This window comes from Lytechinus pictus, chromosome 10, assembly GCF_037042905.1.
Source record: "Lytechinus pictus isolate F3 Inbred chromosome 10, Lp3.0, whole genome shotgun sequence".
In the NCBI taxonomy this organism is placed as follows: domain Eukaryota; kingdom Metazoa; phylum Echinodermata; class Echinoidea; order Temnopleuroida; family Toxopneustidae; genus Lytechinus; species Lytechinus pictus.
The window spans coordinates 32,562,877-32,588,917 of record NC_087254.1 but is presented as its reverse complement, the minus strand read 5'-3'; the positions used below and the strand labels follow the sequence as shown (position 1 = coordinate 32,588,917).

At 34.4% G+C, this 26,041-nt stretch overlaps 4 protein-coding genes across 4 annotated transcripts; 3 read left to right on the top strand and 1 right to left on the bottom strand.

Moving 5' to 3' along the window:
- Nucleotides 1–323: 323 nt before the first annotated feature.
- On the bottom strand, nt 324–4,013 carry LOC129270104 (uncharacterized). Its single transcript, XM_054907511.2, has 4 exons — nt 3,740–4,013; nt 3,201–3,267; nt 2,713–2,871; nt 324–1,881 (listed from the first exon to the last, which is right to left on the bottom strand). Exons 1-4 carry the CDS (start codon nt 3,851–3,853, stop codon nt 1,649–1,651), a joined length of 573 nt encoding a protein of 190 aa, XP_054763486.1. The 5' UTR covers nt 3,854–4,013; the 3' UTR covers nt 324–1,648.
- Nucleotides 4,014–5,632: 1,619 nt separating this feature from the next.
- Nucleotides 5,633–8,297, top strand: LOC129270103 (uncharacterized). The gene is made up of 4 exons (XM_054907510.2): nt 5,633–6,006; nt 6,715–6,781; nt 7,115–7,273; nt 7,748–8,297. Exons 1-4 carry the CDS (start codon nt 5,893–5,895, stop codon nt 7,978–7,980), a joined length of 573 nt encoding a protein of 190 aa, XP_054763485.2. The 5' UTR covers nt 5,633–5,892; the 3' UTR covers nt 7,981–8,297.
- A 3,383-nt stretch (nt 8,298–11,680) lies between these two features.
- Nucleotides 11,681–16,430, top strand: LOC129270102 (uncharacterized). The gene is made up of 4 exons (XM_054907509.2): nt 11,681–12,044; nt 12,856–12,922; nt 15,001–15,159; nt 15,693–16,430. Exons 1-4 carry the CDS (start codon nt 11,910–11,912, stop codon nt 15,923–15,925), a joined length of 594 nt encoding a protein of 197 aa, XP_054763484.2. The 5' UTR covers nt 11,681–11,909; the 3' UTR covers nt 15,926–16,430.
- Nucleotides 16,431–18,968: 2,538 nt separating this feature from the next.
- LOC129270101 (uncharacterized) lies at nt 18,969–24,929 on the top strand. The gene is made up of 4 exons (XM_054907508.2): nt 18,969–19,266; nt 21,355–21,421; nt 23,096–23,248; nt 23,635–24,929. Exons 1-4 carry the CDS (start codon nt 19,132–19,134, stop codon nt 23,850–23,852), a joined length of 573 nt encoding a protein of 190 aa, XP_054763483.2. The 5' UTR covers nt 18,969–19,131; the 3' UTR covers nt 23,853–24,929.
- Nucleotides 24,930–26,041: the final 1,112 nt, after the last annotated feature.

Here is a 26,041-nt window from a genome sequence, read left to right as displayed (position 1 = left end):
ATCTATATTTTTATCTCCCACACATACTCTCGCACACACACACACCATGTCACCCTCAAACACTCACGCACTCAACGCTAATACACACACACTTGTAATTCCCTCTCCCTCTCCACACTTGTCTGTCTCGATCTCGCATGCATTTATTCTCTTCTCCCTCTTACTTCATAGCCATTCTCTCTCCTTCTCGTACACCTCTGTATTATTTTATCTCATTTCCCACAGTCTATTTCCCTATTCTTAAATTGTGTGCCTTAATTCTTTTTTCAGTATTCAACTAAATAGTAATTTTGAAGTTTTCCCCTATCATTTTTACCTTTTTTCTCCTATGCCGAGCAAGGAACTATTTTGTAGCTTTTATTCTTCATGATTTATCCTGAAACATGGTCAATATGATATTTTCTGATGCATTGATTATAAGATATCATGTTTTTATAATTTTGTTGTAAAATTATGTTTAAGTTGCGAAAATACTACCATACAAATAATATTTCATTAAGTTATTCAGTACATCAATGAGAGCAGACGTTTATTTTTTTCCCTCAACTATTCAGTTAGAGATAATAATTTTCAACGTTTAAATATTAGATTTTTAATATGGTCAAAACACAATGAATTAAACCCATTCGTTTGTTTTTACATAGTATTATGGGGTAATTGAAGAACGTTGCGCACTTTACAAAATTTGATTTTACTATTGACTTCAATGAAATCTTTATTAAAGATAAACATGAAAATACGTTAGAAATTAATTTTGTTTTTAAACCACTTTTATTCACTGGTTTACATATTGCATGAAAAATTTTATAATGAAAATAAGGAATTGCAAAGATATTATGAGATGGATATAAATAAATGAACATAATTATATTGAAAAACATATTCTAAGAAAATATGTACAAGAACTCTTATCGAAGAAAAAACTAATAACGAATCAATTAAGAAAACCACTAACAAAATAATGGAGGAAACTACAGTAAATGATACCATGAATAAATATTAAAATAAGTATAGGTTGTATAGTTTCATACAAACATACATTTCTCTTGCAATGTTCCATTAATCTTGTTTCATTATTCACCTGCAACTGTTGGAAGCTCTAATACATGGAAATTCTTTTGAATACAAGATAAATTATCAACTGATAAAATGTATACATATAAAATGCATCATCAATATTCAAATTCAAGTAAAATTGGCACATACGTCAAACGGGGCGCATTAGTTTTTCATTCTTTATACAAGAAGTCCAAATCCCATCAGAGTTCCGGTTTGAACTAAACCATGTCCTTGATATTGGGTTTAACAATAGTAAGTTTTCGCACTTGGCCGCAAAACGAATTCAAGAACGCAGTAAATATATTTAAAATGCCCGTCAAAATGAGAGTGAATAGCTGAGAGGTCTTTGTCTAAATTTGGAGAACCGGAACAACAGTTTCGTCCTAAGTTTCGGAGCTGACGAAAATTATGTCGCTTGTTCAGAGTCCAGGACAAAACTTTCGTCTTGATTCACCAATTTTCGACAAAGACTTCTCGGTTGTTCTTTGTCATGAAGGGCATTTGACATTACATTTTATATGTTCTTGAAAGCGTTCTTCAACCAGTGCGAAAACGCAATGATGACGCTCATATTTGTGCAGAAACCGTCTTAGTTTCTTGGTGGGTATACGCAGTCATCATTGTGCGTGATGGCGTAAGGTTCCTTGCGTGGCCCTGTGAACCCCTGAAGTGGTAGATACTCCATCACCTCCTTGTCATACAGCTCAGCAAACTCTGCAGGATCACGGGCGAGGACGAATAACTGTCGGGCAGCTTCCCCGTCGGTGATCAGGCTGTATTGGTATTGACCCTCGATGATCGGACCGAGCTTGAAAATCCAATCTGTAGTTTTCGAAATAACAAAAAGAATGAATGAATATCCTGCATCTTATATTTGATTTACGAAAGGTAACAAAAGAGATGCGCTGATAGATAATGTCAAATCCAACCGATCCCTCCCCCCCCCCCAAAAAAAAAGTTAATATGAATAAAAAGAGAAAAATCAAACAAGCATAAACTGATAATTTCATCAAATCAGTTGTAAAATAAGAAAGATATAAAAGCAGATCCTGGTCAGGATACAAATGAGTGGACCGATGACAATACACACTCAACATGCCTATTAGGCTATTATCATTATATGAAATAGGAAATATTCAGATTTTTTCCTCATAGTTATGTGAAACAAAGTTTTATTCATTTCTGATCATTTTTTTGCTCAATCAGAAGAGGGCCCCTATTGTCAAATATGTACAAAATTGGAATACTGTTAAATCTAAAAAAATAAAAAATAGTGAGTGAGTGACATCGACGATCTCATTTGCACACTATAGAGTTGTGCATATAACTTTTTTGTGAAAAAAATAAGCTAAACTTTAAACAGTCATAATTTTCTTTATATATTACGTCCGATTTCATGAATTTGTTTATAGTTATGATTGTTTGAATTTTCTCTATTGATTCAGATCAAATTTTTTGGGGTGGACTTGAAGATCTGGTAACAATGATACGATGAACAAAACCGGAATAAGAGTGCATGCTTAGAGGCTAAAACAGTGTCATTCTTCAGAGTCACTTGGGAGATTTAATCTGTGGGGAAGCAATTGGAATGTGTTTTAAACAACAGACCAAAACAGAATTATATTATTTTGACAGAATGACGTGTCTACTTACAATCTCCTTCTACGGGAACGCCATCGAGTACGACCTTGAGTTTACCGGGATCATTGACATCGACGATGTATGCATAGCCACTGATATCATCGGTACGGTTTTCATCAAAACGCCAATTGGCGTTATACACAGACACGTAGGTACTGTTCAAAAGAGCGTCTGAATTAAAAAAAAAAGGTATAAGAGATTAATGAATCAATATAAATCCTGCATATCTGAAAGGCCACTTTTGATGAAAATTAACTATTCTTTACATAGAAACTTCAGATATTGTAGACAATTATTGTTCGGATCGAGAGCCGTGTGTATACGTACTCGTTTGATCTATAAATAATGTGTGTCTAAGAATAGAGGGGTTTTTTCGATTTCAAATTGAACGAAAAGATGATCGAAATGTGAAGGCTGATAAAAAAATGGTGTAAGGCATAACCGGTGAAAAAAATATAACCATCTAAATTTACTGAATAATTAGTGGTAGCCAAACTTACAGTCAGCTGTTACGCAGTCTGGTTCGAAAATGTTCGAGAAGAGATCAGCCCAAAAGTTAGTATACACCTGAAATTAAAAATATATATCATCATGAGTATGAAAGCAATATATTTCTTTTATTTCATTTTAGTTAATGTAATGGTACACCTGAATAATATGTCAAATCAAATCATTTTAGATAAATCATGTTAGTAGGTCGTTCGCAAATATGTGTCTCTGTTCAAAATCATCTTGGCAGTATGATCCTCGACACAAGAAAGGGTATTTGCAAACGACAGTTTTACATTGGGCAACAACGGATCGGTGTTAAAATAATCGTATTAAGTATAATTTTAATCATTAAGACCACCCCCTCCTCCTTATACATAGTCAGATGTTGCTCATCAGTCATGGTATCACTCACTCCGAAGTATATACCATGATCTTATTGGGAAGTAAAAAGTTTGACAAGTCATGAAGATCATAGATTAAAATGGTAATGTTGGATGCTGATTTTCGTACCTTGATATTAAGAGAGGGGAATCATTAAATAAATTACCTGATACCATCTGCCAATGTACGCCTCTGCCTGAAGTTGTGGGACAGTGTGTATGGCATTACCGCCGAGTAGACATGCGGCAAAACACAGAGCAATCATCAACATCTTTGACATTATGATGTAATTTCGCCGATTGTTTCTTCAATATTTAGTGAATTAGAAAGAATATTGGCTGATCTTCGCCTAATCAGGAGTTTCAAAAATCTAAGAAGGGATTTAGAACATTTCATCTTTTATAGGATACGGATGGTGGCATGAAGATTGTGTAATATGTGTTTAGGAAGAGATGGCGTTCTTGATGGAAGGGGGCGGGAATAACGGGGGCATAGATGTGAACACAAAGTCGTCAGAAATGATGACGATGTAATGTTTAGTGTGTATAGGAAAGAAAGCATCTATTTTCGTTGGACATGACCTCCGATATCACTTTTCCTCTTTCTCTACCACTTTTCATGTCCCCTTTTCCATCGGGGAGGGGGCTTGGTGGTGAGCCCCATGCACCCCAATTCTAAAAACTATCAAACATAACCCCACGTGGGTGGACGAGGATTCAAACGTGACTTATATCTGTTTGTAAGTCCCTGTGACTCATAAATTAAGATGAAAAATATATATTTTGTAATCCTTTCTTATCTGTGAAGCCATATTTCCATGAAACCTTTTTTCTCACGGTGTATTTTTTTATTCGTATCTTTGAGAAAGGTTCCATATGACGGTTTGAATTATAACCATTACATAACGTAAACGAAGACAGTCACGTTGTCCTACATATGGAAAAGAAAGATGAGATTAAAAAAAGTCATGTCGATAGAGTCGGGGAAAAAAGACTAACACGGACACACTTAAAGGAAAAACGAGAAAAATTTTGCTGCAAAATCTTTCAGTGCAGTCATGCTCCTTTATACATGAATACGATGCAGAAATCTCTTAGTTGTAACACACATATTAAACAGAGTGTAGAATTTTTGACACCCAAAATAATGCGATTTATTTCTTATTCATTCATGGTTAAGGTTAGCAAGTATAGCTTACCTCACCCCAATTGGCACACTCCTTCTTTGATGAGAGAAAAAATATAAATATCGAAAACTCTATTAAAGAAAACATATACATGCCCATCCACACACACTACAACCTTACACATATACTATGAAGGCAAGAGAGCAAGCCCCTCCCTTCAAACGGTACAGTCATGAAAATAAGGGTTCCTTCTTGAATTGAATTGGCACCCTAGGAAGCTTTTTTGCAACTTTAAAAAATGAAGGGTGCAAAGTTGCACTGTTTAGAGAAGGTACAAATTTCCAGCTTTTTTAGAGTAGAAATCTTTGCACTAAAAAAATGAGCAAAGTTGCATCGTTTAGGATGCAAGTAATAGATTTGAAAGGTGGTGACGGTATGACAGTGTAGCATTTCGAGTTCAAGCATGAATCTTTTCTTTCTTGGTGTGCAATCCACGCACACTGACATGCTCTCCTATTGCATACATTTCGTATTATTTTTTCATGTTATCGAATGACTTTCTCTTATTCTCATAAAAATGATTCAAATTAAGTTGATTTAGGCACTTCCAAGAGCTAGTCTACGGGCCTACAGTGTGCACTGGTGCAACAATATATAATACTTCGAATAAAATTATATTGAGTTTTCTATATTATAGAAAACTCAATATAATTGTATTCGAAGTATTACAAGATGCGGGTTCTTAATTATATAAAAGGGAAATTTGCACCTTTGAAATAACCATCACCCCTTACGATATCAAACGAGATAATGATATTTTTTTATGAAAAAATGAATAACCAATAAATTGCATCATCATTATCACGTGTCATTCCTCATGACATTTTCGTCCACATGATTTACATAAATAGTGATTCTTCCACCTTGGAACACAAATATTTATTCTAATATGATTTTGAAAAGGATTATCTTCTTACACAACGAACCCAACTAACCGCATCTGTGAGCTTACGCAATTTACTTATCTGCAACATAGCAGATGAAAATGGCATAAATTTTCTATAAATACGAGCCACAATGACATGATGATCATCAGTAGCAGTTTACCACCTGGAAACTAGAAGAACTGTATCACCGATATATCCATCTTCTCCTCCTCGTCGTCATTCACGGGAAAAATCCTCGCTATCATCATGTTCAAATTGTTTGTTCTTGTCGCCTTCTTGGCCGCCAACGCCATCAGTAGCGATGCCATGCATGTCGTACCCGACCTCAACCCCGCCGCCTACGTCGGCAGATGGTACCAGGTGAGATAGTATACTATTATCCAGTAAATAACATTAATTATGACTTGAAAGTGCATATATCTCACATTTATTTGAAAGACAAAACACCCTAAATAAGTTGATAGCCATTTTGAGTTGCTAAAATGTTCACCTCTGATTTGGAACATATTTAGCATGTTTAGGAAATCAATTACGGCAACTGGCGAAAATTATAAGGATGTTATATATAACGTCATTTCATGAATGTTGTGAAAAGGGTATAATTTTTCTAACCATAACATAATATAATTATGATACAAATATATTGTCTTACATTTTATAAACATTGTTAAAGAAGCACATTCAACTCTTTGAACTATAACAGCAAAAATAGTTTGATGGTAAAATCGTGTTCTCTTCCTTAAAGAAGAATAGGTACAAACAACATTTTATTCTCATCGACTTGTAATTCTTGCCTGACACAAATGGACAGGCTCATTTGTAAAACGAATTATTTCTGATTGGTTTTGAAATAAAAACTTCAGGTGTGTGCCATACTGCCATAAATATGTATTGGTTGATCGCAGGCCTTTATTTTGCTCTTATAGATGATAAAACACAAGTTTATCTTTGGGACATCTTCATACATTCCCTTGTTCCTGCTTGTTTTCATTCAGTTTGACGAGTTTTTAGTGAAATATCGCTAATTTGTATGTCTTATTATATATCTTTTGTTTTCATTTTTAACAGGTTTATACCAACTACTGGGCTGATCTTTTCTCCAATGTATTCAACCCTGACTGTGTAACAGCTGATTGTAAGTTTATAAATGTTTACGATGAATTAAATGTAGTTATTCCCTCGTGTCCTATTACATGTACTGAGAAAGAAGAAATGCATTTTTTTTTTCATTATCAATTATAACGTATTAACCTCAATGTTGGGTTCAATCATTTTCGTCACTTTAAAAAAATATCACACTTTCGAGATTACAGTATGCCACAAAATATTCTTATGGAATTAGGCATCTTAAGCATCTTTCAACTATTTTCCTTCGTCTTTGCTACAGATAAATTGTTTACTCTTAGAATACCTGAATATCAAATGACAATCAACATTTAAATTATTTATTTCTAAATTCTCATCACAGATGCCCAGATCAACGCTACCTACATATCAGTATACAATGCCAACTACCGATTCGACGGCGAGTACACAGACGACATCAGCGGTTACGCCTACATCCCTGATATCAAATACCCTGGAAAGCTCAAGGTCGTTCTCGAAGGCGTTCCCGTCGAGGGTGATTGTAAGTTGGATTTCACAAAATTATAATGAAAAAGAAAATCATTCTTTAGTTTCTAATGTTCCAAGCGAATTTGAGCTCTATGAGATCAGTGTGTGTTATTTGTTGAATAAAGCAATTAGTGTCTAGGCAATAATTGTTCCTCATATGTATATAAGATTTCGTATGTAATATTAGCATTTCCTTAGATGTTATAAGGGTTTTAAAAAAGTTATGTTTTCTAACGAAGATGAAGCAGATATCGTTTAGGGTTGGTCATGTCATATATTTATATATTTTTAAATGGAAATACAAATAAATGAAATAAAATGAAAGAATGCAATATGTTATTGAGAATTCTATACCTTTGATTATAAAGGGCACATACATGAACACGAACAATTGGTATTAAAATACCTAACTAATAAATCATGAAATAAGGTCGTTTTTAAATGATTTTTTTAATTGATCATTCTTCAATTCAACTTTTTCTACTAGACTGGATTTTCGATCTCGGACCCGTGGTCAACGGCCAGTACGAATACAGTCTCGTCACCGATGGAGATGCCGCTCGTCAGCTCTTCATCCTCGCTCGCGACCCCGCAGAATTCGAATCCAAATACGCCGCTGATGTCCTACGTTATGTATCCCGTGTCGGATTCACCGGCCCTTATAGGAAACCGTACGCCATTCCACATCCAGCGGAATGCGTCTACCCACCCACCCAATAAAAGTCCCAATAACTCCAACAATTAATGTATAAATAATTATATTAAAGCGCCGGCTTCCCGCAATAAGAGACTTAACGATAACTTTTACGATTATTTTGTTTAATTATGCCCTTTTCAGTTTACTGATATTTTGAGTTTTACTTGAAATTTCGAAATAATTTTTGGATCATTGGATAGCCTAAAATGTACTCTTTCAAAATTTGAAATTTAAAAAAAATCGTAAAAAGTTACCCTAAGTCCCTTCTTGCGGGCAGCCGACGGTAGTTAAGTCCATTTTGCTCGTGTTATTTATTGAATAAACTTCTTGAGAAAGGAAACGATATTACCGTGACTATTTTTTTTAATTCTACTACAGTTAACGTTGTGTGAGTTTATAATAATTGGTGAAAAAAGAAGTTCAGAAAATCATTTCACAAGAATGTGCATGGTAGAAATGGGAACACTGTATTGCTCACAATAATGAGGATGAAAAGGAAATAGAAAGAAGTTTTTGGATGAAAAAAAAGAAAAATAGAAGAATTCAGAGAGGATGCGAGAGAGAATGAAAATTACATTCGATCGAGATTGGGAAAAGGAAAATGGAAGGTTTAAAGAAAGTTGAAATAACAGCAGGGTGTGAAGTAGAATATGAAAGAGAAGAAATTTAATTTAAATCATCCGAAAAAGTTAAGGAAGAAAAGGAAGGATGAATAAGAGACAAACTAAGAAAGAAATAAAGAGACAAACTAAGAAAGAGAGAGAGATAGAGATGGATGCAGAAAGAAATTTAAGTAATAGAAAACACACATAAACAGAATGAAAGGAAGTGATACATTTAGATGAAAAGAGGTAGATAGATAGTTAGTAAGATAATAGACTCGTAAGACGTAGTTACACAATTTGTGAATTTTCTCACGAATGACTTGAGAGTGCCGTGAGTTGCACGTGCGACCATTTCTGACAACATAAATGGTAAGATGGCCTTAAGTCTGACGAAAGAAAGTCTCAAAGCACTATTACGAAAAACTGACTTATTCTAGGGGTATTGTAAAATCGTAAAACCAGCGGGGGCACGTGCCCCCCCCCCTCCCCTCATCGGCTGGCAAAAAAAAAAACGGGAGCAAAGGAGAAAGAGAGAGAGAGAAAGAAAGTGAAACGTAGTGGGGGAAGAAGAAATCATTGTATATGATTTTTTTTTTAAAGTATTTTTGTCATAATTTTATGAAACATAATTTGCTTAGGGCCTATGTGTTCATCATTCCAGGTGCTTGCATTATCTGTGTAATGAGATATATGACCCTGTTGTACTAAACCATCCCGTTTTCAAGTCACAAATATATTTCCTTGCACTTCGAGTTATCATTGTTCTATGTAGTGACATATGCTTCTTTTTCATGACTACTTTTAGTGATTGCCCCCCCCCCCCGTTTCAGCTTTGAATATAAAACATTTCCAGTCCGTACTTACGTTCGCATTAGTGGATTGGTGAGATATGTCTGCTCTTCATGAATTCTTAAAAAACTGTCCTTAAAATGTTCCTTTTCTGGTGTGAATATAAAAAATTTGGTTAATGAAATACGTATGGTCTTAGGGAATTCCTACAAATAAGCCTTTGATTAGTAAGATACGTATCATGTTCATGATTACAATGACTACAAAAAGTGCTTCATGTGTTTACGTGTAATTCTTACAAAATCAGCAAGCGCTTGGTACTCGCATTAGATGACTATGGTGAGATATGTATGCTCTTCATGAATTCCTTAAAAAAATAATCCTAAAAATGTCCTTAGTTGAGGTAAATAAATACACAAATTTCAGCTCGCGCTTCGCGCTAGCGTTGTTTGTTTGGTGAGACAGGTACGTATCACGATTTAAAAAAAAATTGATATTATGTCCCTTTTTGGGGTCTGAATATCAAAAATTTTCAGCTCGCGCTTCGTGCTCGCATTATTTGATCAGTAAGACACATATCCGTTTAATGGCACAGTCCTTAAAATGTCTCTATTAGGTATTATACCTGGCACTAAGTGACTCAATTTTATTGCTGGTGCCCCCAATGTCTTGACCCACGGTACGCTACTGCGTAAAACCATTTCGTTTCTCAAGAAGTTCTTAAGTCGTTCTTAAGAAGGCCGTAAGATATATGCTCCATCTAAGAATCTCTAGGAACTCAAGTTCTTATGAACATTAAGATTCGTATGAACGCATCGTTCGTTCGAATCTTTGTGACCGTGGCTTAACATTTTCCTAGGACCATGCAACAATGATATCCACTGATACTAATGTATACATGTTCAATTAATTTATTTAATTGAAAGAGATGGATTGATTTGTATGTGGAATTTGAAACTTGAAAGCTAGGTGTGACAGGGAAATTTCCTCTGAATTTGTTCATGCAGCTTTTTTTTTTATCACACAACCATATGAGACTAGATTTTATCTTTTATGACGAATCTAAGGCGAAAATGGCAGTTTCAGTATGATCTCTAACACTATTTTAAAAATGTATGTTACCAAGAACCATTTCAACTTCATCTGACATGGTATTACATATCCTTACTCCAGGGTTTATTTGTATAATGTCAAAACATAACGACATGAAAAGAATATGAAAAACCATATGCAGGTTTTGGCAACACCTTTTTTTTCAGATCCTTAATGTCTAAACACACGATTTTCGATTTGGGGATGTCTTGAATTACCAATATCTCGCTGGATATTTTTACAAGAAGAAGTACAATTGTGATCCTTTTCCATCCAAAATATTCCAACGATAATTGTCCGAATTTCGATGATAAAATGCAATTTTAGTTGTCATCAAAATAACCAAAGTATGTCAATGGCACGTGGACTATAGTAGATCATTAACCAGGGTTTAAAAGGAAGATATCGATGTCTCGGTATTGTAATCTTTACTAATCCGTTGTGAAGGTGCAAGACACGAGAACTTAAAGAGAATGTGTAGGCTTATAGTAGTTAAAAACAATATAATGGTGGTGATGGCAATATTGTCATAGTTTATACTATTTGCTATACTAACTATAGGACCCCATTGGAAATAAGCCTTTCGGCTTTCATGGGCTATCCTGTCAAGTTATTCTTCAATTTCATTGTAATCTCCTGTGATATTCTTGACGAATAAAATCAATCAATCAATCAATCAATCGACGATCATTATGAATATGATGATGAGGAGGAGGAGGAAGATAGACAAGTAGTAGTAGTAGTAGTAGTAGTAGTAGTAGTAGTAGTAGTAGTAGTAGTAGTAGTAGTAGTAGTAGTAGAAGTAGTAGTAGTAGTAGTAGTAGTAGTAGTAGAAGTAGTAGTAGTAGTAGTATTAGTAGTAGTAGTAGTAGTAGTAGTAGTAGTAGTAGTAGTAGTAGTAGTAGTAGTAGTAGTAGTAGTAGTAGTAGTAGTAGTAGTAGTAGTAGTAGAAGGATGAGAAGGAGGAGAGTAGTGGTATGATATGATATTTGTGGTGGTGTTATTGATGGTGATAATAACATTGATGATGATGATGACGATGGTAGTGACTATAACTACAACGGACAAATTCACGGTGATGGTGACGATAATTTCTTCCAAAATAGGAAATGAAATACAGGGGCTAAAAAAAACCTGAAGAGCAAGGGAAGAAAACGAAATAACAAAGCTGGAAAGAAAAATAGAATAGAATACTTTAAGTACCACAATCCGTTTATCTATGAATATCAATAGTCTTATCTTAAATTAGGATAAACTTCTGGACCACTATTATCCGTGCTCATTTGTTGACGAAGACCGATATCATTTGGGTGTGACCAACATTGCATCAATCGCTATCAACTAGTTGAATACATCTTGTCTTCGATTTCATGATATTATAGATTCAAGCAACAAGCAAGTCCCTGCACCATCTTTCTACTGCAAACTTCGACTTTCCTTCCGTAGAACAAAATTAAAGAATATAAATGGCTACGAACACGTACTGTTGGTTTGCGCTGGTCGCAATTTTCGGCGCCATTTTGTCTATTTCGTCACCCGCCGAAGGTCTTGGAACGGTGTATGATATCGACGTTAACAAATATGTCGGAACGTGGTATAACGTAAGTTGAAATATTTATTTTTAATGATAAAATGTCTGATAATATGTTGAAAATATACAAAGCTATCATCGTAGAAAACCTGAGAAAATTGAATTTTTAATACCTTGGCTACACTGAGCATCCACTTTTTTTTTTTTTTTACTTGATATCGGATGGCGTCTAAAAATGTTAAAGGAAATAATACATTCCTGCCTTTTAAGGATCCACAACCAAGTTACTTGAGATCAGTTGTTCTATTGCCTCTGTGTATGTCTTAAGTTCAATCATTCCAAATAGGCCTTGCATGCTGGCTGGTCCAATTTGAGTTACCTCTTTCCAAATCAAAGTGGCCTAAATAGCCACACTAATACACATTAATCATATTAAATTCACATTTATTTACAATTTGTGAATTGAACATGACTGCTCGCTCGTCCCCAGAATCCATCCTGCATTTTGTCACCTTTTTAAATTTTTTCACTCTTTTTTTTAAATTAAGATGCTTCAAAGAAAATGCATCCTACCACCACCAACCCTTTTCTGTTTTTACTTTTTACGTTAGCTTTTCCTTTTAGTGAGCATATCCACTCTCTATATTGAGTTGCAATATTATTATTTTCATGTTTGATGTTTTTAACCAGTTGTACACTATGAATGGAATAAATTATAAACAATCAAGCTTTTTGCTGCAAAGTGCAATATCAATAAAAGCTTTCAATTCAATATCTGCAATATTTAGATATAACTTATGTTATTGTTTTATTTTATCATGTCTGTCATCGTGTTTTCTGTTTCTACTGAATTATATGTTTCACCATCACTATTTATACAGATGTATACAAATTTCTGGGCAGACCTATTCGCTGGCACGAATGGCGCAGAGTGCACTACGGCTGAGTGTAAGTACTATAAATGAAACAAAATAAAATGATAATCTTGTATAGATATTTAAAAGATATCGTATTACAAATATGCAAATTCTTATTACAACTTATTTAGTACATCAACCACTCACAAAATGATTTTGCTTATGATTTTGCCAAGTCTTGTATTTGAAACATGTTTTTTTTTATCTTCGGAATAAAATTATTCAATCTGTTTAAATTCATCTTTCATTTTTCAGTCAGCCTAAATATTTTTTTCTTTTATCCTCTTAATCGAGGTATTTACTCACAATAACATGTACATATATAAACAAAAAAAACAAAAAAATCAATTCACTTCAATAATGCAATAATTTTTTGAATATCACATTTTTTCAAAATTCCGAACTTGCTTTTTTGTTTACATAAACTTTCTAAATAAATAATCATAAATAATGAAATTATTCAATCTGTTTAAATTCATCTTTCATTTTTCAGTCGGCTTAAATATATTCATTCATTTTTCACTAAGTTATCCGAAAACACCCCGCCGACACATGAACGCGGTGGTTAGTGTGTCTAAATCTCCATTAAATAATTCCATGATCCCTAAATTAATCAATCCATTTGTTTATCGATTCCCTCCTTCCTTTCCTCATCTATCCAGCAATAATCCATTGATATTATATGGCAAGATGATTTCATCAATTATACCAGTACGGTGTTCAACGTTTCAAGCACAGTCGATACGTTTGAGCATTCTTTCTTTTTTTCGTTCAAATTTTGTCGTCTTTCCTTATTCATCAATCTATCCATTTATTGATTTATTATTGTGTCCATCAATCTATCAGTTCATAATAATTTCTATATTTTTACTTCGGTGAAGATATCACACGTCAACAAATCGAACTTGATCTTGTTCAAGGTTTAATTGATCTATGAATATCGCCTATCCATATACCCTTTTCTAAAGAAAACCAAAAACCCCCAAAAAGAAGCAATTTTATTGGAAATGGTAAAATGAGAGGAACAATTTAAAACAGGTTTCATCAAAATTGGTTGTGAAATAAGCAAGTTATGGACGTTTAAAACGTCTTGTTGTACTTTCTATGGGATCCTCAAATTGGCAAACATGCTTCAAAATGGCTGATTTTGTGGACAACTCTCCATTTGTTTTGAAAACAATTTTTCAGATTTTCCCTATTGTCCTGTAAATTGCATATTGCCCCATTCTGAGCATAACATATGTCATGGGGAAAATATAATCCACACCACATATGTCAAAGTCAGGTGGAGATGATGTGAAATAATGCAAAAAAGGGGGAAATCTGAAAATTTGTGTACAAACAAATGGAGGGTTGTCCATAAAATCAGCCATTTTGAAGCGTGTTTGCCAATTTGAGGATCCCCATAGAAAGTACAACAATATTTTTTTTAAACGTCCATAACTTGCCTATTTCATAACCGATTTTGATGAAACTTATTATACATTGCTCCTCTCATTTTACCCTTTCCAATAAGATTGCCTTTCTTCTTGGGTTTTGGTTTCCTTTATCCAGTCAGCTATTATTTCTAGTCATCCTTCCTTCCTCCCTTTTTCCTTCACTTCTTCATTTCTTAATTCTTTCTCTGCTTCTTTCCTTTCTTACTTCCTTCATTTCTTAATTGTTTCAATTCTTCTTTCCTCCAATCTTACCTTATTTCATTACTTCCTTCCATCTTTCGCCCGCCTCATGAACGGGAGGTCGTGGGTTCGATCCCCGGCCGGCTCAAACCAAAGACTTAATAAAATAGGACCTTCTGTCATATAGGCGCTCAGCATTTAGATTGGAGAAAGGTATAATTATAACATATCTATGTTATGCAGTGCCGCTGGTAGAGCAGTTTTCTAACTGAAGTGGCTACCCTGGGTATTTTTTTTAATATATTTTATCTTATTTCTTTCTTCTTCTTCTTCTTCTGGAAACAGTACAGTCCACCGTCTGGTGTATTGTCGTATTTCCTTCCATCTTTCCTTCCATCCATCTATCATTCACCCATGTCTTCCATCCTTCTCCCTTTATTCCACCATCAATCAATCTATTAACTATATTCTTTATCTTTATTTTTTTCAGATCAGAAGATAACTGAGACCAACGTGACTGTATTCAATGCCTACAGTGTTCGAGGGGGTCGATCTGACACCATTGAGGGGTATGCCTACATCCCTTTCCCAAGTCTCGAACCAGGAAGGCTTCTTGTCCGACTAGAAGGAGTACCCCTGGCAACGCCATGTAAGTTTTTTTTCCTTTTCATGTCCAAAAACAATGGGGATGTGGTGTTTTCTCAAAGTGGTTATACAAACGTACTGCCTGAAATGACTGAAATGCGATTTTAATTCAATTTCAAGTTCTTTTTTTTCCAAAATAATTCAAGATACAGAATGTCTCTTTTTTCGTTGAAAAACAGTGTAAGGGCATATGGCATACGCCCTAAATGGGCGTCATTTGAATTAAATTGTTTCAAATAGGCTTGTAGAGTCATGTTTTTTTTTAGTATGCTATGGAATCAAGAGTTGTCTTCAAACGTCTCTTCTGGATTTTGTTGCGATCAATTTACTAGCCAAAATTCATAAAAGTCACTTACTAAAAATCGCATTATTATTATTATTATTATTGTTAATATTATTAGTATTGTTATTATTATTATCATTATTATTATTTTTATTATTATTATCATCACCATTACTATTATTATTATCATCATTATTATTATTATTAGTAGTAGTAGTAGCATTAGTAGTATTTATATTATCATTTCAATCCAGATTTTATCATCAAACTTGGTCCGATAGTCAACGACCAGTACGAGTACTCCATCGTAACGGATCCTGCTGCTGCGGCTCTCTTCGTCCTCGTCCGTGACCCCGCGACCTTTGACATCAAGTATGACGCAGAGGTCAGGGAATACCTTCTTGTGACGGGTTTCACGAGCCCAACAACGCAACCAGTGCGCGTTTACCACGGAGATGACTGCACTTATTTCTCACCAAGAGCATAAAAATCTTTGATATTTGGACACTAACATGATAGAGGAAATCTCCATCAAAAGTTGGCAACTGATCAACTATAGTCTTGTTTGGGGCGACCTCCATGAGGACCTCTCATTTTAATTAAAATGCACTTCTTTTCTTCGTTTTTTGTGCTAAAGGTTTTTTTTTTCTTATCTTATAGGCAACCTGATGTTTTTTTTTTTTCAATCCCATTTTCAGCCAAGAACGAAGTCAATAATAAGCACTTTCCCCATTTATTCATTCATCTCGCCATTATTATTATTATTATTATTATTGGGGGAAACGTATGGAAGGCTTAGATTATGCATGTATGAAAACATTCTCTTCAACAATTGAAAACTCACAGAGTAAAGCTTACTGACTAGGTCATTAACAACAACAAACAAAAGAAACAGTCGTAGTTCAACAAAACCTAATTTTTCTTGATTTGGCTATTTTTTCTCATGTCACAATATTTTTCATTGTTTAAATATATCATATTATTGTATCAAAGTTTTAATATTTCTTTGATATCTATCTGTTGTTCCTTTCCTGTCTTGTCTCCAAACAAAATTACGGGTATTGGAGATGAAAAGAATTGAATAAAAACATGTTTAGCAGGCATACCCATCAACCACAAGCTAGGTCAGTTATGCTCAAAAGCGAATAGTTTGTCACAGCTTTACGTGGCGCCCTCATCTAACAGCATTTCATTCAGGAGTGAATGTGCTTGAAATTAAAAGATAAATTTTTCTCATACGCAATCCTCAATTCCGTTTTGAAGGGAGTTCTCGAAGTTACCTATATTTTACCCCGAAATTTATTTATTTATTAATCTCACTCCTAAAAGCATGACTCATAATCATTACAGAAATGTAATAGTCGTTACTTTAATATACCTAACTCTAAAATTACCAGACTTCAAAAACTTCAGAATTCAGCAGCTCGCATCGTTTCTCTGTCAAATAAACTCGATCACATCACTCCTGTTCTTAAAGACCTCAATTGGAAAAGACGCTATATAAATCATATGTATTATTATCATTAAATTTGTGAAAATTCCCGCAGAGGTTACTGAACTGCAATATTGACCACAGTCTAATAATTTTAGATAATCATGGTTATAGAATTATATTTCATAAGCCATTACTCTTTTTACGTATTAAGTCAGTCTTTCATAATTTTGGTTTCATAACTGAGTTTGTTTGCTTCACGTTATCGATCTACAAACATCAACCCATCAATAATATCCCATGATTATGAAATAATTTAGAATTCGGTTTATAAAATATTAAATGTAAACACTGACGTCAGAGTATGACGGTGGTACGAGGAGTTGATCAGGTTTTATGAGTGGACATCGATAATACGAATTCAACTAAAATAACATTTCGAAATAGATAAGAAAATATCAAACGAAGAAGATATTTATAAATCCATCAATGAATATTCGAATTATAATTGAATAATCCATCCAAGATGTTTGATTAATTCGTTAGACCGCCCTCATGACTTAGCTTTTGACAACTGCGTGATGTAATTAACGAATTCCCCTCTTCCTATTGGACTTTAACATAACATATCGACAGTGTTAATATGATGTCTCATTAAGAAAAATAAGATTCAGGGTATAGAATCCGATTAACTTTTTTCCTATTCCAGCAAATTATCGGTGTGGGCTGTAAAATGGCTTAATGAAGCTTTTTTTTTTTAAAGATCCTACATTCCTTTAACTAATAATATCAAATTTTACTGATGGGTTTATTTTTCTATAATTATTCATGAATTCTTAATATCATTAGTTAAAAATATGGAGTTGTTGTTATGTTGACAATGATGGCGGTGATGATGGTGATGGCAGAATGCATGGTGATAGGGATGACAAGAAGAAGAGTAAACTGGTTTGCTGTCACAGGTACTCATCGACCAACGAGCTTGCATGGGAAAATATAAATGCTACCCATATATCAGAGTTAAAAATATTATATAATACTGATATAGCGCTTAATACAACTGTTTCTAAACTCTTTATATTATTACCCCCAGCTTATATAGGCAAAGCTTTTTAGGCGTTTTTTTTACCTCATTTACCTCACCTCAACGCCTTTTCCAAAGGATATTAGTGCCGAGGCGAGAATCGAACCCCGAACCTTGTGATCTATAATCCGGAGACATGTCCACTAGACCACTGAGAAACAGTATATATGCAATAGTAATATGTAAACAAAGCGATATATATCAACGATTTGGGTGTTGGATATTAGTGTAAATTGATACTGAATAACGTAGTCGACCGTCGATCTCATTAGTAATAATACATTTTATAAAAGAAATGTTAATCGGTCTTATCTGTTTTAATATTGAGGGCGAAATACAGACTGCATGGGCTAAGTGCACATCTTGAGTAAAGTACCAACTCCTTGAGTTATCAACGGAGATAACTGCCTTTTGCTGGCGTAGCTCCAGAAGGTGTTTGGGTGACCCTGACCTCCCTACTCGTGTTGTTTTTTCGGCGTTACTGAAAATGAAGCTTAAACAATTATGAAATATAGATTTATATATGCATCGGAACACTCCAGTTATTTAAGTTTGTCGTTGGGTTAATGAAATTAAAATGTATGGAAAATGTTTAACCAACTTAAAAAGATCTCATAATTCCAAAGAGGGGAAACAGTTATCAACGCGAGTTGTTTGATGTCGGCAACCGCGAAGAAATTTGACGTCATTATGCAAAGTCACTGGGAGAATGAGATATAGAACTGGAGAAAGTGGTGTTGAAGATGATGATGAGGAGGAGGAGGAGGAGGAGGATCAGGATGAACAACATCATCATCATCATGATGATTATGACGACGACGGGTCAGTGTAGCAGCATCATTATTAAGATTTCACCTGCAGAAGACATAGGTGACTAAACAAACACAACATCAGAAATAAGTGTATGAGTAATTTCCACTATACAGATAATTACCTGGCTTTGCTTGACACACCCTTGAAAATCCTAGCTACATTTATGCCCTTGATCACCGGTCTATAATCATCAACTCTAGTACATAATTACTGTTTGTTCACACAACTTCGGTCGTGTTCCTCATAGCTTAAATTTTTTATTTAATATAGGACTCAATTCTCTAGCCATTTTGTCCGTGCACAAATCGACCTCCGCTTCATCCATCCTTCTATTTCAAAGTTTTGCTAGGATTAATTACTGAAGATGAAAATGGGTAATAAGAACGCTATGCTGTGGTTTGGAGTTTTGGGCGCCATGTTGTTCTTTTCGTCCCCCGCTGACTGCCTCGGGACGGTGTATGATATCGACATGAACAAATACGTCGGAACCTGGTATAACGTAAGTTGGTCGTTGAAAACTATGTGTTTCCTGATTTTAGTCAAAATAAGATGAAAGCACACATAAAGCATACGTAATTATGGCAAAATATGCACATCTTTAATTCAATTAAAATGGAAGAGTTCGCTATGTGGAAAGTATATGCAATGTAAAACTCCGATTAAAAATCATGTCGTTTATACCCGCCAATCAAACAACTATTGTTGCTTGAAGTTTTAAACAATTGTTTAAAGTTATAAACAAGTTGCTTAAAGATTTAAACAGTTTATTTACAGTTTCATGAAAGTTTGCATTCAAAATGTTTTAAACCATTTTCAAAAAGTTTAAACAATTTGTTAAAAGTTAAACAACTTGTTTTTTGCTTGTTGAGTGAGGGGCTTAAAAAATTAACAGTGTGAAACTATAGCAAACCATGCCAAATTATGATTAATACAATTCAAATGGGCGGAGATTGAGTATGCTGTTTCGTTATGATAAAGACTTACTAGTAGTAAAGCCGAATTAGTAGGCCTATATTATAATGTCGGGAGTAAAATAATACAAGATATTAATACACACACACACACACAAATTTCACATACTCACAATTATTTCACATACTCACAATTATTTTAATCAATTAGGCTGATTTGAAACGGATATTACATTCAGAAAACATGTTTAAAAAAATGGTGTTTCTAATAATTAATACGACCTCCCAGAATAAACAACTCTATTTCATCAACGGACCTCATCTATATCACAAACAAAATTATTCAAAATTGCAATAGATTTTTCTTTAAATAACCTAAATATTTTCATTGCATTGAAAAACATACTTAATTATCATAATGTTTGATAGATAAGTATAGTGGGCTATGTACTCTCAATTGCCAGTAATTATCCCATTTACAAAATGAATTACATGTTACAAAAGTTATTTTATAAGTAAAGTGAGCTGTTACTGACTTTATATGATTTAAGATATTTTCATCAGGTACATTTCATCAACATGTCAAGAATATTGTTTTTCAAACCAAATTACGGCCACACTTGTCCAGATGATTCCGAACAAAACGTCGCAACGACAAAGAAAGTTCATTACATACACTACCGGGTTGGACTGTTATAATATAACTTCATTTTTCAATATCTTTTGATTATTGAATATCCTTATCAATATCTAAATGGAGAGGTCAACATACATTATGATCTTCTGTCTTCTGATATCAGAATCCTCTTGATATTATTGTTTGATTAAAAAAAAACAATTGTACTTTGGTACGAGCAAACGCATACAAGGATATAGTTCGTAAAATCTGTCAGAAGGAGTTAAAAGAGTTTTAGATTTATTTTAATGCATGTATGGATATTTTTAACATGTAATCAATAAAGATGGTGCAAAATTTGGGTGTACCATAAAGGATTACCCTTTGAAGCTGGAATATGAGAATTTATAGAATTGTTATTTTTATTTTTCAACGTCCTTTTTTTTTGGTGGGGTGGGTAGGGACGGTGGCAGATCTAGCACAAACAATATGCCCCACGTAAAACGGTATTGTATCTAACCCGGCTCGATCCGACTATCATGACTAGAGGGGTCTTGTGCCCTATTTTTAAGGAAAGTATGTACAATTAAATCAAATGAGTGAGTACAATTGAAATAGAATTAGAAACCACATCATCCACTCTAAAACTAGTTGATTAGCAGTTGCAATTTGGAATGATCACATCTAATGCAACCATTAGGCATCTGTCGATTTTGCACAACTGATTTTGAGAATGTGGAATTAAAGAATCGTTTTAGTTAAAAACGTCGATTTACTTTTCCTTTTACTCGCCTGCCGCACAATTTCCCAAATTTCCCGAATCGCGTGTTATATTCAATATTATAAGATTATTTTAGTTAACATGGAAAATACAGAAGAATTTTGATATCGCCTCACAGAGAAAAAAAACAACTTTACTATTCTTTTTCATATAATCACATCACCATGGGTTGCTAGAGTGGAATTGGTCTCAAGCTTACAGCTCAGCATTGAGATGGGGTGATTTTTCGTTTGAATGCTTGCTTTCTTGTCTACTTTTGTATCAATTTATCACGTATAGATGTACACAAATTACTGGTCAGATTCATTCCTTGGAACAGAAGATGCAGAATGTACAACGGCTCAGTGTTAGTATATAGATCGTTTTGATGACGATAATTACAATGAAAATGGTGTTGGTGGTAATAATGGTGGTGAGGATGGTGTTGGAATAGTTGTCATTCTAAACTCCTCAAAAAAAGTTTGGAAATCTGACTTTGACCGATAATCCCTCCTCGGTTTTAGTAAATATCAATGTGTAATTAATAGCAATGAATAGAGCATTTAATTTTCTTTAAAATGATACCCTACATGATATGATTATGGTTCACATGGAGGTGCAGTGTCTTGAAATGTGGGGCAAGGTCAAAATTCAAAAGTTGCAAAATGACAATATTGAAAATTACTGGGTTTTTTTCCGTGGTGATGAGTGAGTTTCTCAGCATTTTATTTTACTTTGATCGATAATTCCTCATCGGTTTGAGTAAATATTAATGTATAATTGATACCAATGAATTGATCATTTAATTTTCTTTAAATGATACCCTACATGATATGATTATGGTTCACATGGAGGTGCAGTGCCTTGAAATGTGGGGCAAGGTCAAAATTCAAAATTTGCAAAATGACACAATATTGAAAGTCACTGAGTTTCTCAGCAGTTTCTTTTAAATGTTTTCATGCACCTTAACATCACCATTAACATGGAATCAAACAGACCTCTGCACAAGCAAAAACATAACAAACAAAAAACATGCATGGGTATTTCAAACCACGACTCAAACCATGTTATCTCACAGTACCATCACTACAGAAGCAGGGGCTTGATTTGAATGGATTTTCATCTCTATTGACACAGACAAAAGAATCATGTTCTGTATTGACCCATCATGACTAATTCTGTTCGTTTTGTAGCTTTTCAATTCAGACCTCATCCAACACTTTTGAATCCTGCTCTTTTCTTGATGGCATGATCATTACAAGCATGGTAACATTTTAAAGAGAATCAAATTATCTTTTGAGTGGCGCAAAACATGCATTGTGTAACATTGGGAGTTGGGAGAAATTAATGGCCAAACACAGATTTCCAAACTTTTTTTTGAGGGGTTTAAAACATTTACTATACAGTAACAGTCAGAGACAAGTAATTCTCAGCCTATCAGAACGAATGGCAAGGTACCGCCTATGGCGTATAGTAAGCCGACCTATCAGCTTATCAGACGACAAAATGTTGACGAAATGCGCCATGATGTCGGCCTAAGTGATGACTATTTTGGTAATGTGGAGGTTGTGTTGCCGATGATGGTGTAGCAGTAGTGGTGGTGATAAAATGATGATGATGATGATGATGATGATGATGATGGTGGTGGTGGTGGTGGTGTTGGTGGTGGTGTTGGTGGCGATGGTGGTGGTGGTGATGATGAAGTTGAATACGACGACGACAGTGATGATGATTACGGTGATGGTGATGATGATGAGGATGATAATGATTTTGATGATGATGAAGATGATAATGTTGATCATGATGATGACGATGTTGTTGATGCTGAAAATGCTGCTGCTGATGATGATGATAATGATGACGGTCATGATGATGATGATCATGATGATGACGATAATGATGATGATGATGATGTTGTGATGATGACGATTGTGGTGGTGATGATGATGATGATGATGGTGTTGTTGCTGATGATGATAAGACCTATGATTGTCTTTAATGTTAATCTCATCAACCTTTATCTTATGTATTTATTCTTCAGATTCGAAGCTCTCTGAAACCAGCTTCGCTGTTGTAAACACTTACACAGTAGAGGGTGAACTTGTTACTACAACCGGGAATGCCAGGGTTCCTCTCCCGAGTGAACCTGGAAAGATTATTGTCAACCTTGATAACCAAGCCACTGAAAGTAAATGTAAGTACACTCTAAAGCAAATGGTCTTACTCAAATGTTGATTTACTTCCATCTGTAATAGACCTACACTATACAAAAGGGAGATTTCACAGAAAACAAAACTTAAAGAATCATTCTGTAAATTATTATAACGGCAAATTTTCTGTAATTTAATCAGTCTATTTGTGAAAAGAGGAAAGAGAAGTTTTATTACTAGAAATCTGTAATGTGTCATATGCCATAAACCAATTTTCTGTTATTTTACACAATGTAAGTTTACAGGTTTTCTTAAGACCAAGCTACAGAAACTTTTCTGTTTGTTTGTTGGATTTTTTAAAGATAAATTCTTTGGGGCATTGTAAAACTACTCAATTAGAGTATTATTTATTTTTTCTTTTTTTCATCAGATTGGATACTCAAACTCGGCCCAATCGTCAACAACCAGTACGAGTATTCGGTCATCACCGACGACAAAGGCCAGTCGCTCTCCGTCCTTGCCCGTGACCCCGAGACCTTTGACCTTAAATACGATGCCGAGGTCACCGAGTATCTTCTCATTACTCGCTTCACGACTCCAACGACACAGCGACAGCGAGTCTACCACGGAAACGACTGCACATACTAAATTGGAAATGAATAGAAATTAATTACATATCGGTTGAATTGACATTTGTTTCAAAGAATTTCGTTAAATCAAGCTTTATACCAAATACCAAATTTGATATGACAGCAACCCCTCCCCCCCAAAAAAAAAAAAAGCAAAGAAGAAAATGATAATGCGATTGTAAACGAATTCTGGTTAAAGTGTTTTAAAGTTTGTCACATCTCACTAGTATTAGATAAAAAGTGAAATTAGCATGTTTTATTATATTATATAAAATATATATACCTATTACAGTTGTATTTCACATTCCTAGTTAAAACTTGAGTTGTTTTATTTACATCACGTATGAAACATTACATATTTATTTCATAAAATGTTTGACCCTGTTTAGCACAAAGAATAAAAGGATTACAACATATAGCATAATTAAAGAAAAGTTACATAAATGAATTGATCCCGGTACATTATTTTTGATTATTTGTTGTTGCTTGCAAAGGCAGCTTCTGTTTTCAGGGGACAAAGATGACGGTATTTTAAGAATGAAAAGGGGACTTATACAGTTCTATTATTCTTTCCTCTCCCCTAAATGTTCTACGTAATTCTGTCAACATATCTACTCTAAATGTTCTCCTTCTCTCATTATTAAATTTTTGTTTTGATAAGCATTTGATAAATTAAAGAGGCGAACGTCCCATTCGCCGCCCCCCCCCCAGTCGTTGTTCCTGGTTCTTGTATAAACAATGATTGTATGAAAAATGAATCTGGAATTGGAAAACATAAGGTGGGGCGAAGCTTTATAGAGGCCCCGATAGTCACACAAAATAGTCTTGATTGCCATGTTAGTAAGAACAAATGGGGGGGGGGGGGACTATAAAAAAAAGTTTAAGTAATATGAATAGAATGTGACAGAATTACCAGTGAGAAATTAGTATTCTTGCAAAGAAAATAAAGCAATAATTAATAAACAAGCTGATTAGACTGATATAAAACTGGTATTGGTCTGATATGCGCAATATAAACGAGGCATTATAAAATCATGTGCACGAACCCTGAAAAAAAAATTGGTTTGGATGGAGTGAAATTAAAATAACCAGAGAGAAAAATTGAAAAGAAAATAGACATCCGATCCAAAAATAACGAAATAATATGGCATCTTTGAGATTTGTATTATTTTAGCGAAATGGTACAAGCTGTAAAATATATATTATATATTTTTTTACATCTCTATTTAATATCTTAATTGTCACTCTTGTTATAGATGTTCGTACAACATCTCTCCAAGGTATCAATTTGAATTTCTACATGGGTCACATTCAGAAATTGAAATGGTTTTAATGTCTTATAAACAAAAGAATGAAGAATGAATTAAATGAAAAAAATACCATACCTACTACTATGCTAGACACATTGTTTTGAAACACTGCTAATGTGATGTAAGCTATTATTCATTGTCATCCTATTTTGCCGTTTGTTATTTTGTTCTATTTTCTTTACTCAAATAAACTCCACCTGAAGATGAAATATCATTTTTAAGTCCCACTAAAATCACCTCTTGTGGATCTATTGTTCCCTCATGTGTGAACATCGGTGAGGTTTGTATAGCATACAAGTTTAATATCCCTTCACCATAATCCCTTAATGGTGGGATATGACCATAGTTACCGAGGTTGCGGCCCGTTCCGAATGATTTAAGATAGTGAAAATAAATGTATATAGCAAATAAACCGTTTACGGTCTCCAATACTCACTCTTATTTCCAAGGATTTAAATTAAATCCAGATCGGCTGTAAACAGTGACCAGCCGAATTTTTAATTTATTTCAAATCTTAAGGATCTCAAAAGATTCAAAATCTTTTAGATTTGTAGTTAAATCAACTGGGTTTAAATCTAAATATAATATTCGGCTGTTCACTATTCACAGCCGATCTGGATTTCCTTGTAATTTAGAGTGCACACCTTTTTTTTTTTGGGGGGGGGGGGTGGGGGCATGGCTCTAGCTGGGAATTGTACAGACACACCGCCGGTCCCAAGTCTGCGTATGTAAAGCACCCACTGGAAATCCAGTCTGTATTATGAAATAATTAGTTGAAACTATGACTGAAACTATACAATTGATATAAGATTCATATAAGATGCGGTGGCACTACATAGGGTATCAGGGCCCTGCTTGGAACGATTTTTTTTAACGAGGGGTGCTGATGTAAATTTGA

Coding starts and splice junctions, on each gene's coding strand:
- LOC129270102 (XM_054907509.2), top strand. CDS start 11,910: ATGGCTACGAACACGTACTGTTGGTTTGCGCTGGTCGCAATTTTCGGC. Junction 12,045..12,855: donor ATGTCGGAACGTGGTATAAC/GTAAGTTGAAAT, acceptor CTATTTATACAG/ATGTATACAAATTTCTGGGC. Junction 15,160..15,692: donor AGTACCCCTGGCAACGCCAT/GTAAGTTTTTTT, acceptor ATTTCAATCCAG/ATTTTATCATCAAACTTGGT.
- LOC129270101 (XM_054907508.2), top strand. CDS start 19,132: ATGAAAATGGGTAATAAGAACGCTATGCTGTGGTTTGGAGTTTTGGGC. Junction 19,267..21,354: donor ACGTCGGAACCTGGTATAAC/GTAAGTTGGTCG, acceptor TATCACGTATAG/ATGTACACAAATTACTGGTC. Junction 21,422..23,095: donor AGAATGTACAACGGCTCAGT/GTTAGTATATAG, acceptor TTTATTCTTCAG/ATTCGAAGCTCTCTGAAACC.
- LOC129270103 (XM_054907510.2), top strand. CDS start 5,893: ATGTTCAAATTGTTTGTTCTTGTCGCCTTCTTGGCCGCCAACGCCATC. Junction 6,007..6,714: donor ACGTCGGCAGATGGTACCAG/GTGAGATAGTAT, acceptor CATTTTTAACAG/GTTTATACCAACTACTGGGC. Junction 6,782..7,114: donor TGACTGTGTAACAGCTGATT/GTAAGTTTATAA, acceptor TTCTCATCACAG/ATGCCCAGATCAACGCTACC.
- LOC129270104 (XM_054907511.2), bottom strand. CDS start 3,853: ATGTCAAAGATGTTGATGATTGCTCTGTGTTTTGCCGCATGTCTACTC. Junction 3,268..3,739: donor ACATTGGCAGATGGTATCAG/GTAATTTATTTA, acceptor TTTTAATTTCAG/GTGTATACTAACTTTTGGGC. Junction 1,882..2,712: donor CGTTCCCGTAGAAGGAGATT/GTAAGTAGACAC, acceptor CGAAAACTACAG/ATTGGATTTTCAAGCTCGGT.